The following is a 16,905-nucleotide window of genomic DNA, read 5'->3' as shown; positions in this document are numbered from 1 at the left end:
TTTCATGTACGTTCCTCTCGGTAGAATCTGCATTCCGAACCGTTGGTAGCTTCATTTAATATAGTTTGTAAACAAAGATTCAAAGGTAGTTTGTAAAAGCCTACTTGAATAAAGTATATTTTGATTTCGATTCTGTAACAATACACTCGAAACTCACCGAATAACTCGATCGTGAAACGTTAGAAAGTTAAATACAACATTGTAAATAATTATAACACTTGAAATACACGCGTCATAATAATCACCGTAAGACGCTTTTGATAATTCACGAGTGATCATGACGATACTATAAAGTAGACTCTTATACGATATTTTAAATCGATTAGATATTTTGCTAAGTCCGTCCATTCAAGGGGAAGACTTGGAGCTTATTCCATCACTTTCCACGAATTTTCAAATATGGCAATCTTTGTCGGTTTGAACCAAAAAACGTTAGATAAGATTCACGGTGTCTGGTCACTGGAACACCATATCTAGAATTATATTAATATATAATATATAAATATATAATAAATAAATAAATAAATAAATATTCCTGTATGTAATGGCATCTTTCAACGTTATTTGAATAATACGGTTTTGTTACACTAATTTTACAAAACAAAAGTACCGCGACGTATGTCTGTCTGTGTATCCGAACGCGATAATTTAAAAAACTATCGAATTGATTTATATAAGGCTTTCACTAATTTAGTTGTAAAATTAATTAGGATTTTGTGTTAATAAGATGAAATACGACCAGGGTCGGATTTAGGGGAGGACATCCGGGGCAACTGCCCTTGGGCCCCTTCATAAAAAGGACTCCACAATAGAGATTTCGACGAGTTAATAAAGATCAGATATAGTCAAATTATAATATAGCTTACAGATTGAAATTAAAATGTTCTTATTAATTCATAATATAATTATTAGGGTCTCCACGCGTCTGTTTGTCTAGGGCCCTCACTCATTTGAGGCCCCAGGGCCTCCTGCCTCCTTAAATCCAACTCAGAATACGACGATGGTTGTTGTCTCAGAATACGTCATGCGTAAACCAATGGTGTTAATTAGTTATGTACTAACGACCCGCCCCGGCTTCGCACGGGTGCAATGCAGATACTAAATCTACTACAGAATGTCATAATATACAAAGTTCATAGCTTTTTGTCATTAGACAATACAAACCGCATTTTAAATCTGTAATATCTTCGAAAATATCTATTTAAATTACACGCTGTAAAGAGCCGTATTGATCTAAATTAAATGCACAATGTATTTAAGGTACTTAATTGGATAAGGATTAATGCTGTACTGCTTAAAATCGCTTCGAAAATAAGCCATTATTTCTCGTAAAAAGTAAAGGATAATAATAAAAATGGTTATAGTGGGTTATCCCTAAGAGATAGACATATACCATCGCGCTTTTTTGTAAAGCTTTTTAAGGTGTACAATACTGTAGTACATCATTTCGGTCTTGTAGGCTTCAGCCAGCGTTATAATGTAAGCGCAAACAAATGTGTTTATTTACGACATCACTTTAGGAACATCTAAAATTATCAGTGTTTCTCTACTATATTGTGCATGTATTATACATATAAACCTTCCTCTTGAATCAATCTATCTATTAAAAAAAACCGCATCAAAATCCGTTGTGTAGTTTTAAAGATCTAAGCATGCACAGTGGCAGACAGGCAGCGGTGAGCGACTTTGTTTTATACTATTTAATGATTATACAGATCCGTGCGAAGCCAGGGCAGATAGCTAGTTATATAATTATAGACATTTCAAATACTTCATTGTGTGTCTTATCAGTCAGATGGCACAAAGTTCACGCCAGACTTATAACAATGAGAACTATTGCGAAACGTTAGTGATGCGCTCACGTGTCATCGGTTTTTGTTTTACGATAAAATTCCGTAACTGGGCTGTATAGAATAATATTTAAATTGAATTGTGATTAGTGTGCTCTAAATTTAGTATTTAAGAACTAAATCAAATGTATTTTATTCAAGTATATTATACATATATTACAATAAAGCATTTTTGAATCGTCAGTATTTAAAATCTACCACCGTTTTGGACAGCAGCCTCCAGCGCAAAGAAACGGCAACAAACATCGTTGCTCTTTTAAATAAACAGATTTACAATCTGACAGTCATTTTAATGACGTCATATTGATAAAAACAAGTTGTGTATGTACTACTGGCACACATTCCACGTTAAAGGCTATAAATATTTTCTGTTTTTTGGGAAAATAATAAATTACAATCGCTATCGTTGGTGTGTATGTACAAATACTAGCATTAAAACTCCCGAAAAGTTGTTTATCAAAGTGCCAGATGATATTCAAATGACAGTTTTTCCCTATCTGACGCCACACCATGGCGGCTCGTGTATTAAGTCACGTGATATACAGAGTAAAAATTACGACTTTTAATTTTAATACGTATAATAAATTGATAATGCGCTTTTATGGCTCAAAATCATAATATTTAAGTATTTTTCTACATATATTTTATTTTTTATCGGATTTCAAAATTTATTTTACACTACCAAAAGTTCCCATTTTTAATCAGTCCTGTTTTGGAACCCAAGCCTCAACCCAAGTCTCTTCATCCAAAAAGTATTATTTTATTAAATAATCAATATTTTGTTTAATTATATCTTTATAAAATGTTTAAATAAGTTTCAGCTTAATTCTTAATTTTAATTACGGTTTTAAATAACAAATGTCACACTAAATGTCAAGATACGCTAGAATTAAAGGCATTTGACTTAAAGAGGTATTTCAATTGATTGCCCTTGTAGGTTAGCGATCTGTGTTTTTTTGCGAAATATACACAAAACCATAACTTAAATATAAGCTTATATTGTTCATGTTATGTATTTTGCTTACAAACTTATTTTGCATTCAAGTTTGTATTTTATGAACGCTATCGAAGAATTGTTTTTTTTTTTTAAATTAATTGTAAAGTGAAAATAATTTTAATTTCACAGATAAATATATTTAGGAGTGTCAAATTAATCCTCCCAAATTATGTCAAGCATAAAAGTCACAGATAAAAAAGGTGTGTGTATTTGTTTACGCGAACGAAAAGTTCTGACTCATCGGTGTGCTTAGAAATTGTTTTAATTGCACGCAAATCATTATTTACATTAAAATAATGAAATAATAATAATCATTAATGTAATTTCTTCTCTTTTCATCACTACTATGACACTCGCTCACAAATTTAAATATTGAGAATTTAAAATTGTAATAAAATATACATCGTAAAATAAGATGAGGCGTGAAGTTGTCTATTTAGAGCGACTTGTCAATTAATTGTCAGTTTAGCGAGCAACTTCACCATGTAGTATTCACTGTGCGCGCGCATCATAAAAATTAAAAATTCACCCGCATTTTTTCTTTCATAAAACGTCAAAAGAAGTACAAAACGACAAAAACTTATGATTTATTCGATCAAAAAAAATTATTAGGTATATTTTTTTTTTTAAATAATTTTAGTATTTTTTTTAATCTACCATCGAAAAATTATTACCTTAATGAAAACTAGTGCATGACGTTACAACAAAAGTTTTTTAATTCGTACAAAAATTCAAATAATTATAAATTTAGAAATTGACGCGATTTTCACCAAGCCCATAAACATTGCTACTGTATAGTAGATATATTAACTATTCCTTTTATAATTATTTTATAATTAATAAAGATAAACAAACTTTAGATTTACGTTTTTCATGCGTTTTGCTAATAATTGTGCACTATTAACAGAACTTGACTAATATATCTGTATTTATAATACAACACTATTACACTAAACTAATTTTACTTCCAGAGTTCCGATAACAGCATTGACCACGTTCTAAACGCCATTTCGCGAATCCATAATGAATATCACAGATTTAATTCAATATTTCAACCAATGATATCGCGTCGATTCGATGTCAAATGTGTGTCAATGTTTGTGGTTGAAAAAAAAAAGCATTTTGTTCGAAAAAATCGCCATAAACGTTCTGGTGCTTACTATACTTCTCGCGCAAACATAATCACAAAACTCTAAACATAATCTTGTTTATGTGAGGAAACAAACACCTTCCACTCGTTTCCAAGATTACGTTTTACACTAATATTCGTATTAGCGAGCAACACTGGCCTCCAATACGGTGTTATGTCAGAGGATGACATAATCTATATCTATACATATAATAAAATTGGAGTGTCTGTTTGTAATATTAAAATAACCCATTTTTACTAAATGCATATGTATGTATACACGTTACACATACCAAAATAACATTTTTTACAATTTTTGTCTGTCTGTTTGTTTCGGCTAATCTCTGGAACGGCTGAACGAATTTCGACGGGACTCTCACTAGCAGATAGCGGATGTAATAAGGAGTAACTTAGGCTACTTTTATTTTAGAATTATTTATAGAATAAAAATAAAATCACGCTACAATATCCAAATAACTTAAATTCAAACAACGCGCACGAAGTCGCGGGCACAGCTAATAATTTATATGATTATTAATTTATTACATGTAATTATTATAGCACGAAACTATTTCCAATCAAAACTAATATGAACTAATATAATAAACGCGAAAGTACCTCTGTCTGTCTTTCTGTTGCCCTTTTAAAGCCAAACTACTATGTCAATTTTGATAAAATTTCTTATGAAGCAAGCTTGAACTCCAAGGAAGGACATAGGCTACTTTTATGCTTCATACCTGACAACCAAACCATAAAACACGAGCAAAGCCGTAGGCGACAGCTTATTTCATAATTTAATTTGTTAATCTTTTTTTTTATGGCATCGGTTGGCGGGCGAGCATATGGGCCACCTGATGGTAAGTGGTCACCACCGCCCATAGACAAAGGCGCTGTAAGAAATATTAACCATTCCTTACATCACCTATGCGCCACCAACCTCGGGAACTAAGATGTTATGTCCCTTGTGCCTGTGATTACACTGGCTCACTCACCCTTCTAGCCGGAACACAACAATACAGAGTACTGTTATTTGGCGGTAGAATATCTGATGAGTGGGTGGTACCTACCCAGACGGGCTTGCACAAAGCCCTACCACCAAGTGCAATCTCTAATAAATATTATTTTATGTGGCATAATATTTAAGATTAACAAGTTCTTTGTTCTTAATTGACACGTCACGACAAATAATTACATTATTCGAGTGATTTAAAAATATATTTAATGTAAATTGTTATGATCTATCCGTTAGTAGAAAAGTGTAATAAGGTGCTAGTAATTTCAGCAAGAAGTTCAAAAATACGTACTTAGTTCAAAACAATGATTTTAATCTAATCTCATAATTATTTAATAAAAGTAGTGTAAAGTGTTTACAAATTGTGTCACAATGATAAAGGTAATAGATAATACATTTTACAGATAATGTAAAAAATAATAGAAAAATAAAATGAACAGAGAGTTTTAACGTTAAAAATAATTAATTTATTTTATTAATTTAAAATGAATTATTTAAATCTTTATTTTATTAAAAAACTTAATTATTGCATTTATTAATAAAAAAAATGCCACAAGAAATTTAATAGGTACGTTCACAGCATGGCCGTTACTTGTTTAAAATTTGCGAAAAAAAAAAAACGTTAGAAAATTCAGCATAAATTATAGTCTATAAATAATTCCTAAGACAAAAAAAAAAACTATTATAACTTATAAGTTTATACAATACTGAATACTAGTACCCATGACAGTCGGATAGTATGATTTATTTTTAAAATAGTCTATTCAATTACGCATGTCAACCATCTTGTGAGTTCATTGAACCCTTGACATTGAAATGGCAGCGCGCCAATTGTAGGTACAAACTATAATAGTAGGAAACACGTGATTTTGTCGATTCTTTTGTTTAAATTTAGAATACTGTGTTATTAGGAATCCATTTTTTTTTATCAATTTAAATATTCTTTATTCAAATAGGCTCATAAAAGTTTTAAATCGAACCGAGTCGATTCGAATTAAGAAGAACTTTATCCACAATGCCTGTTATATTATTTAAATATACGTTAATATTTATATTCCATGAAAATCGGCGAATAATAACCACACGCTTTTTTATCAGCTCTTCTATACAGACTTTTATCTATAAATTGAGTAATATTTATCAACGTATATTTTTTTTTAACACGAGATTTTAACTTTTTAATAGACAAAGTAAATATTAATAACAAAATAAATTAAAAAAAAAAAAACAAATTGAATTGCATTCGACTAATTTCGAAAATCGGAATAGCCCTAAAGTCATAAGATCCTAGGCAGTGCTGATAAAACACGACTTAGTTTCGACTTGAAGTTAAAACATCGTGAAGAAATCTGTGGCGATAGATTACATTTGTTCAACGACTACAGCGGCAGAGTGTAGAAATGCCTTTGCCTTATTTATCAATGGGCGTAAAATTATATTGGACTGACATAGTTAAAGCCGAGGCCCAGTTAACACAAAAATGAATCTTATCCGAAGACTATGGGTTCAAATCCGGTCAAACCAATGATATATCATATGAGTTTCAGTTTAAAAGTTATATCCTGCTGCAGAACAACTGCATATGTAAAGGATGATATTATGCCACAATGTGTGTAGGTACATTGGCATTTAAAGGTGGAATAACTTCAAGCCTTCTCCTTAAAACACATCTATAGTTAAATGAAACAATAATCTTAAAACCTCCTTTATTCTCGTCCCACTTAATAAAAGTAATGAATTTATTTATTCTCTGCCACATTACACTTTATGTTTTTAAGCGCCTTAATAATATGTACAATAATTGTGTGTGGACTGGAGCCCAAATAAGTTTGCCCTGTATTAATAGTCTCCTGGCTCTATGATAGGAATTATTTATTTATTTAATTTTACAGCAAATAGCAGAAAGGCTAAACTTATAAATACAGTGGAATCCGTTTATAATGACATCGAAGGGAATTGACAAATACGTCATAATAGCCGGACGTCATACAAAGCGTTTTGTGAAAAAAAAGTATATATAGTATATATATACATATATATTTTGCACGTAATAAGTATATACGAAACATGTGTATGTATGTACTATATTTTTCATATTTTAATGTAAGTAATCTGTAATTTTTGTCTGCTATTGTTTTTTCATTTTTTCGTAATAATAGTCTCTAATATTATTGTGTATAGAAGACACAGCCATGGTCAAATAATCATTTTCAATATTGCTATGAATAAATTTGCAGACGACCTTTTAGTGACAATTACTTACTCAAATTAAAAACAATGAGCCAGGTGCCGAACGTCGCCGGGAACATTACCGAAGGTGTAAAGAATCATGTCGGTCACTATAACCGGACACAATTTATTAAAAATGGGTCATAATAAGCGAACTGTCACTATAAAGAAAGTCATTATATCCGACTTTTTTACAGAATTTAATATGAGAACCAAACTTCATGGTGTAAGTACGTCACAATAAACGGTTGGTCAATATAGGCGGAGTCATTATAAGCTGATTCTACTGTATATATCAATTAATTCTTATTCTATTAGTATTTAGTAAAAGTAAAACCCACTGCTGGGCTATAGCCATCTCAAGTGTAGTCTTAAACCTCCTGCTCCAATAGGTTTGCACATATGGCAGAGCTTCACGTGCATGGAGTTGTTTGTCACGATGTTTTCCTTCATCAGCGAACAAGAGATGAATTACAAACACTACCCGCTAAAATCGGTTGAAACTTTAAAGCAAATTCTACACACTGGGTCATCACAGCAATTAATAGAATTTATTAGATAATAATATGTTAAAAGTGACATCACGTTTCCCGCTCGCACGCTAAACGCGGCCACAGATTATGTAACGTATAAAAAAATTAAAATTTTTACGCAACGCAAGAATGTGTGTCGAAGGCCGAATGTTTTAAATGTTTGTTTAGTATAGTATTTACTTTCTGTCACAAACATATTCAGTAAATATTTTATTTATACTGTGTTATTGATTGGTTGCACACATTTGCCTCGAAATACACGTTTTTTTTTTTTACTATTTCTGTGGCAAACTGGCAGAAGGCTCTCCTGATGGAAAGTGATTACCACCGCCCATGGATACCTTCAATACCGGGGGGCTCGGAAAAACCGCCGGGGAAAGCTGGTTCCACAGAGTGCTTGTGCGTAAAGTTATCGTGTGTCTGCGTCTGCGGTATGTTTGTATGTGTCGGATTTCGGTATTGTTCAGCGGTAGAATATATAATGAGTGGGTTGACCCAGACGTGCTTGCACAAAGACCTACCGTCAAGTTAAATACCAATTCCATCCCATGTACAATCTACTAGTTGTCGCCCAGAGCTTTGCTCGCGTTTTACAGTCATCTCGTGTTTATTATTTATCATTGTTCAAAATAATCAATATTATTGTGGTTAAAATGCAATGATTGAACACCGAGTATTCCAACAATGTTAAAAACAATTTCAAAGATCTCTAGCTCTGTGATTGAATATAGCCCAAAGAGCTCTTCATTGAATATAACTTTTATGTAATTTTGTATACTTATATGTATGAGGACGGGCTTATGAACCACCTGATGGTAAGTGTTCAGAACCGCCCATTGACATTGACGCAGTAAATAATATCAAACATTCTTTACATAGTCATTGCGCCATCAACCTTGGAAACTACGGTATTATATTACTTATGGCTCTAGTTACACTCTCACCCTTCAAACCGGAATACAAAAAAAAAGTATTACTGTTTGGCGGAAGAATATCTGATGACTGGGTGGTACCTACCCAAAACCTTCACAAAGTCTTATCACCAAGTAAAGGTTTAACCGTCACCTTTAAATAATATTGATATCATAACTAGTTGCTGCAAACTTTGTTAAACGTAACTGCTGACCCCGTGGGCTATAAACCTTTCTCAATTAATAGGCTATCTAACACAAAAGTATGTTCTCAAATTAGACTAATAAAACAAAGTATATTTCTTATATTATTATTGAGCTCATTGATTGTCAAGTTTGTATGTAAAGAACCAGCGAAAGAAACTCAGCGAGATGTTTTCTATGTCATATTCTATAATTATAGTTTTCATTTAATAATAGCCCGGCGGTGATCATCTCATTCCCAATGTGTGCTATTAAGTAAAAAGTCTTTAGTTTTGTAATGTCCTTTAGCACACAAACACTCTTTAACGATTCTTTTAAATTTGACTATTGAACATTTATGAACGTTTTCTTCCTGGGCTTAACACTTAAAGGTATTCGGTTTCAACCTTTAGGCTAATCAGAAATATGAAGGCTATAACACAACTATTAAAATTATAATCTTATTTCTATCATACAATGAATGATTACTCACACCAATGCAAGTAAATATGGATGTTTAAAGTTGCCATCTTGGAACGTAATGTCGGACGTCGCCATTTTGAAATCAGTAAGCTGAAACGAAAAAGATTAATGTTAAGATATTAGATACTTTAAACTTAATAATAATTCAATATAATATCACTATTTGGATTTTTTTTTAAATTGAAACTTCTTGAAGCACAAAGTAAATAATTATTTCGAGGTCGAATTAAAATGAAATTAAACCAGTGGCGTAGCTAGTTGGGCAAGGGGGGCAAATGCAGGGGGCATTGGAAAATAATCGGGCCCTCTGCGCTCCGGGGCTTTGGTACACTGCAATTGGTCCTACGATAGCTACGCCACTGAATTTGTCCTTTCAGTAAACTGTTTTTACGCAAATAGTAAGCGTTGTTACGTGTCACGCGAGTTTTTTTTATGTTTAATTATAACCAATCTAATTATTGGTACCTTAGTATTTCATCTATAATATATATAGTAAAATACAATTAGAGTAATTCGAAGTAAGAGGGGAAAGATCATTTCAAACTCTTAAGTTGTCATCACTACATAGTATAAAACGAAGTCGCTTCCCGCTATCTGTCCTAATGTACGCTTAGATCTTTAAAACTACGCAAACGGTTTTAAACGGTTTTTTAATAGATAGAGTGATTCAAGAGATAGTTCTAAATGCATAATATAGTACAGAAACACTGAAAATAATAGAGGTTTCTAATGCAATGTCGTAAATAAACACATTTTTTGCCCTTACATTGCAAACGCTGGCTGAACCCTACGAGATATATCTAAATAATGTACTACAGTATTATACATCTTAATAAGGTCTACAAAATAGTCCGTGACGGTATATGGCTATCTCTTAGGGATAACCCACAATGACCATTTTTTATCCTTTACTTTTACAATTAGAGATTCGGTCTGTATTGTCTTATGACAAAAAAGCTGTGAACTTTGTATATAAAGACATTCTGTAGTGTCTTTATTTACTAAAATAGACAATTTTGATTGAGTGGTTTGTTAAGGATTTATTCAACTGCAGTACGGAGATTAAGGTAGGTAGGTAATTAAAGCCGAGCCGAGATGACCCAGTGGTTAGAACGCGTGCATCTTAACCGATGATTTCGGGTTCAAACCCAGGCAAGCACCACTGAATTTTCATGTGCTTGATTTGTGTTTATAATTCATCTCGTGCTCGGCGGTGAAGGAAAACATCGTGAGGAAACCTGCATGTGTCTAATTTCAACGAAATTCTGCCACATGTGTATTCCACCAACCCGCATTCGAGATAATGGTGAACATTCCCTTGTAGAGAAAATATCAAGACACACTTACAAACACTATTCCAATCGAAGGAGTAAAGTTAAACAAAACTTAGATTTATATAACCATGTCTTTTGCCAATAGCACAGATATATTAGGCACTACATACAATTCAAGTTTTTTTTTTACTATCCTTGGAGTAGTAGAACAAAGAGCTTAATTAAAAGTATAACAGCTCGCCTTATTGCCTCCACTGGTGACAGGAGGGCCGGTTCGTTGTTTTTTTGCGGAATTGCGATTCAACGGGTAAATGATATTTAAGGACTTAATGTTAATAATACTTTTATTAACAGATCGTATTATGATTAATATATCTTTATTTACAATAGACAACTCTTACTTTTATTACTTGAGGTTTTTTTAGGAATACTTCCAAAGTGACGTAACATTGCCGCCATTAAAAACGCCATTTTTCACGAATTCGATCTAGAACAATTATTGATACATATATTGATATAATCTGTAATTAAAATGGCGGAAAATAATTTCTTGCTGGTTCTTCTCGGTGGAATCTACTTTCCGAACCGGTGGTTGAATTACATTAAATTCAATTCAGTAACATGACAATTCAAAAGTGCTTTTATTAAGCTACTTGAATTACTACAACCGTGTACTAACGCTGTATCTTATTGTTTAAATACCGGCATCATCACCAATATTTTGGCTTCAGTGTGAAAGCGGTTTCAAATTCAGGACCAAGACTCGACACATACTGACAGGTAAGTTTAACTCGAAAAAGGTAAATAAAAAAAAAAACACAATAAAATTTGCAAAACCATCTAGATAGGCTTTTTAATATCTTAACTGTGTAAAAAGTTTCACAATATTAAAATAAAATCTATTTCGTGATTTTAATACAGATTAAAAATATTTCAAAAAATGTATCTGTATTTTTTTTATTTCTCAAATATAATTCGAACGTTTAAATTAATGAATTACACTATACAGCCATGATCGCGTCATCGAATTCTACATGAGCACAACATTCTTCTTCAGTACGAACTCACTTATCAAAGCCTTATATGGGCACGTCCACATAGTATCAACCTATAATTCTATATATACATTTAAAGCGTATAAATGTATGTTACATTTAATTCTAAGTGGAATTTAAGCTCGAAGTAGCAACTAGATATGGTAATTTAATTATTACTAGTTTTATACAATATCAAGTGTAATTTTTCCTAGTAAAATTTTGTATGGAAAAAACAAATTTCTGAATCGCGCTTACGTTTGGTTCACAGCGATGTATAAGGTCTCGACTTCGAAGTATATAAAGTTAGCATTGTCGTGCCCTACTTTTGGACGTAGGCCTGTTTTCCATGCAAGTGGAAGACTTGGAACTTATTCCACCATGCTGTTTAGCGAGTTGATAAATGTGGCGAATTTTAAAGGGATTTGGTCATCTTTGTCGGCTTGTCGGCCACTGGAACACCATACCTTGGATGATATTCCTGGATGTAATGGAATCTTTCAACATGAATTTCACCAATTTAAAGACGTCTGATGAAGTGGTAGGCCACATGAGAGGGCCCCCACAACAGAAATTCCGACGCGTTAACAAATATTACTAATAACTGTTTTAAAAGTTACCGATACAAGTAAATAATTTATAGGTTACTGACTGAAATTAATTCATAATATAGTTATTAGGGTCTCCAGGCCTCTGTTGCTCTAGGGCCTCGCCTTCTTTGTGGCACCAGGGCCTCTAGACCTTTAAATCCGACTGGCTCCAATCGTGGATACACATTGGGCAGAATTAAATTGAAACAACACATACAGGTTACCTCACATTGTGTTTTACAAATATAAATTGACTGGTGATTTTCTGAGTTTGATCACGTCAGACAGAGAAGTATGGAAGAAGAAGACATGCTGCGCCGAACCCCAAATAAAATTGGGATAAGGGCAGGAGGATGTTGATGATTTTCTAAGTTTGAACCCGCGTTTATTTTTAACATTTAACGTAACTTTATTAACATAAGAATGAATAACATTAAGTGCTTAAATATATACAAATATGAATTAAAAATAGTTACTTTATAAATCATGCCCGCGTGGAATGGCGGCAAGAATGCTAGCAGCATTTCCCCGTCGAATCGCAATTCCGATCCTCTGGGCTAAAAACGAACCAGCCCGCCTGTCACCGATCAAGGCGAGGTGTTATGTTGTTTTGTATTCTTAACTAATAAACTAATATAACATAATTATATCCCCATAACAAATAAAGGCTTGAAATTTTACGTCGATCGAGTGGACTACTATTTAACGCACCTGCAGAAATAGGTATAACTAAAAAAAATCGATTAATAGTAATCGTTAAAAAGTACACGTTTAACTGCGTCACGAGCGTTCTAAACCATTATAAGTTAAACTTGACCTTGAGAGTTAAATTATTGTAAGGAATTTTCAATTCAATTATTATAATTTTCATTGAGTAGCCATTTTTGTTATTGAATATTATCTTTGTAACCGCGTTTTAGGGGTAAGTTGTTAGGTATAAAAATAGGTTGGTGACGCTTAGGCGATGTAAGGAATGGTTAATATTTCTTACAGCGCCATTGTACATAGGCGATTGTGACCATCTAAATAAATAAATATCATATCACCATCTCTCCAATGTTAAACTTCCGTCAAAAAATTAAATTTGCTTTGAATCGTTACTTGTTTTATTAATATAAAGAAAAATAAGAATAAACTTGTAACCCCTACTTTCCGTTTGCATACGGTACGATTAAATTAATAAATAAGTCTTATTATTCATTAAAAGAGTACTTTTTAGAAAAAAAAAAAAAACGCATGTATTTAGGCTCGGGTTCCATGACAGGACACAAATTATTGACAAAAAAACAACATTGTAAATCTGTTTATTTGAAAAAAGCAACTATGCGAGTTTCTTGCCGTTTCTTATCGCTGGAGGCTGCTTTCCGAAACGGTGGTAGTGTTTTAATATCGACGATTCAAGAACGCTTCATTGTGAAGTTTACTTTAATAAAATTGATTTGATTTTATTTGATTTGAACAACCCTTTCTTAATTTTCAATTAAAGTACGTGGTCCATAACAGTACATAAAACTTTTCAAATGGTTCCTCACCACTGAAAGGCCACCACGAAATAAAGGAAAGTATTATACTGGGGTGTTATATTGTCCTTAATTTTAAGTGACCAAATTCAACTTACCAGTGACCGAAGCAATTAATATATTATTATACAAAACTATATTTACCTAGACATATATTTTATTTCGGTAAGTGTGCCATCAGTTCGTATTGTAATTTATCTAATTACGAATACCAGTGTCACGTAACACTCATTTCGAAGATGACACGCTTACATATATAAGTAATCTTTGCCGCTGGATGAAGGCATTACAACGTATTTGGGGTGTATTGCACACCCACTAAAAAGGCAGAGGTACCCACTTCGTCTTCTCTTGCGGTACTTAGCGCCACGACTACACGTGTTTCTTCAAGGTTTTTCCAAGAAAACACACGAACAAAATTTACTTCATCTAAAACTAACTTAACCTTATCTTTGTTGGGCAAAAAATACTGGTTGAGCTATTCTGTAAACTCGAAACGTACTGCACGGTGATATGTCAAAATGGGGTGGGATTTACGAGATTTTAAAGATTAGATACGCAGACGCGTCTGAATTGGACAATGGTTCAATTTCTTAGACGAGATCGTCAAGACACAAGTTGCAACTTATTTGTTGTACTTAAGACTTATCTCCAACATACGACGTGAACTCCTACAGAATAAAGTGGAAATTGGTTCAGTGATGTGACCGAGCAAGAGCAACAGACAGACGGACATACAGAGTTGCTTTCGCATTTATAATATTAGTATAGATTAAGTTCATAAGCAGCCTGTAAGTATCCCTGCTGGGCCTTTTCTCCCTCTGAGGAGAAGGTTTGTATATTCCACCACGCTGCGGGTTGATGGAATACATATGTGGTAAAATTTCGTTGAAATTAGACACATGCAGGTTTCCTCACGATGTTTTCCTTCACCGCCGAGCACGAGATGAATTATAAACACAAATTAAGCACATGAAAATTCAGTGGTGCTTGCTTGGGTTTGAACCCGAAATCATTGGTTAAGATGCACGCGTTCTAACCAATGGGTCACCTCGGCTTTAAGCATAGATTAAGTAATCATTATTAAACTAGTTCATGTCTAAACTCCATTGTCTCTGATTAGAGTTAATATAATCTTTGGATATATCATATCAGAGGGCTATATTAGAGTAAGGCTTATACCGCTAAACTCCGTATACTCTATTCCAGCCATAGCAGCAGAAAAGCCAAATAAACAACATTTGATAGCATATTGACGCGATATCATTGGTCGAGAGCTTGATTAGTCTATGATATTCGAAAAAATGGCGTTTTGAATGTCAACGAAACTGTTATCGGAATTTTGGAAGTAAAATTTAAGTAGTTAAGTGTTATAGTGTTGTATTATAAATAAAGATATATTAATCATAAACTCTTAGTAGTGCACAATATAGCCGAGTTATTAGCGAATCGCATAAAATACGTAATCTAAGGTATGTTTATCTTTATTCCTACTTCCATTGGAATAGGCTACAGTAATAAATAGCTTACACTGTAAATACTAACTAGCCCTACCAGCAAGTTAAGTTCAGTGAGGCAGTACTGTTACCTAATGCTGTAATCGTCCTTAAAGATACAAACAACAAAAAACAAAAATTCTAAATCAACGACTGAAACACGAAGTATTTTATTACAGAGCGGATTTTTATATTTAAATAATATTAAATAATGGATATATTGTTAACAATTGTACTGACTTGTTTGATCTTTGACATTTGACCTATATACTACAATACAAGAATAATTTAAGAATGAAGAAATCAATCAAGAAACACAAAGACGTAACGACACAAATCCTGCTGGCGACATCGCTTGGCGATAAATACGTACAATGAAACGATATATCGGTCATATTTCGACGTGAATATCCTTTTAAAACATTCCAATATTGTCAAAAGCAAATTAAAGCAAGTTTCCGATGCTTACTTCGGGAATTAAGCGTCTGAAACTGGGCCGGACCGTAAGTTTAGGGGACCCACCTAAGGCATATCTAAACGTAGACTTGAATTAAATTAAGTGAATAATTTTAATTAATTGCAGGACTCGTAGGCCCGCAAACCATACGACCTTTTTAATTTAATAAAGTTATGGATTCTTTCGCATTGTAGTCTATTTTCGACTTTGACTTCCCTCATTCATCAAATGGGAACACAACAATACTATTACTGTTTGACGGTAGGTATACGATGAGTGGTGACCCATGGCCTGCACGAAGCCCTACCGCCATGTAAAGTGTTCGTTTACTTAAAAAAAACTCAGCAATATCAAGACAATACATTCGACGCCAATGTTTGTTTTTTTTTTCTGTGCATTGAGCTGTGACCGCAGTGTTACAGCTCACACAAAGAATTGTTTATGGTTTGACTACAATGTGAACTCTAGTTACAAGTATCTTAGTACTTAATCTATGTCTATACAAATATTAATTAACGATGTAAAATTTGTAATTGCGGGCTAATCTCGGCGAATAATTATCCAATTTGATAATAGTTTTTCACCGGTCAAAAGCTACGTTATAACTGAAAACTATAAAGTATATATCTATATTACATTATTAAATTGCAATCGTGTGAAGCCGGGGCAAGTCTGTAGTGCAATAAAAAAAAAAACAATCTAAATTCTTAAGTGTTTCTTTCGAAATAATATTTTGACTGTCAATAAGTGTATTGTAAGTAGGTATATATTTAATAAAGTTTTTAAGTTTGAATCATGATTTTTAGTCCGTTAGCCCTTTTTATAAAATGATATAAAAGTGTAGAGGACGCTACATTAAGTATTTGTAGGCATTGAACATAATTCCGTGACCTCTTGGCATTTGAAAGTATATTTTTAATCTACTTAATAAAAAAAATTACATCCTATTCTTTATTAATCATTTAAACTTACAAATAAAATAAAATAAAAACAGTTCATTTTAATGAGATATATATATATTTCGAGTTTACGCTATTATAAAAAAAAAAACATGACCCAGTATAATTTGGTGCGTTAAGCGAATAAGGTTCGTTTATTTTTGTATAAGCTGTTCATATTTAATTCTTAGTTACTCTCGGGCTTCATGGTAACAAAAATAAATTGATATTTTTAAAAATACAAACGATTACTCTAAAGAAATCTCTAT

At 32.8% G+C, this 16,905-nt stretch overlaps 1 protein-coding gene across 2 annotated transcripts in view; it reads right to left on the bottom strand.

The window, feature by feature from the left end:
• LOC125074683 overlaps positions 1-16,905 on the bottom strand; it is a 40,443-nt gene that overhangs the window by 23,223 nt on the left and 315 nt on the right. The window contains exons 1-2 of one of the 2 annotated variants that reach the window (XM_047686068.1): positions 11,003-11,088; positions 9,338-9,417 (exon numbers count right to left, since the gene is read on the bottom strand). In XM_047686068.1, coding sequence (XP_047542024.1) covers positions 9,338-9,402 — 65 coding nt within the window. In that variant the 5' untranslated portion in view covers positions 9,403-9,417; positions 11,003-11,088. Of the gene's footprint in view, positions 1-9,337; positions 9,418-11,002; positions 11,089-16,905 lie in introns of those variants that run through there. The other variant, XM_047686067.1, reaches the window with a different exon arrangement.

Source organism: Vanessa atalanta, chromosome 28 (genome assembly GCF_905147765.1).
Source record: "Vanessa atalanta chromosome 28, ilVanAtal1.2, whole genome shotgun sequence".
NCBI lineage: Eukaryota > Metazoa > Arthropoda > Insecta > Lepidoptera > Nymphalidae > Vanessa > Vanessa atalanta.
This window is presented reverse-complemented; position numbering and strand designations above follow the sequence as displayed.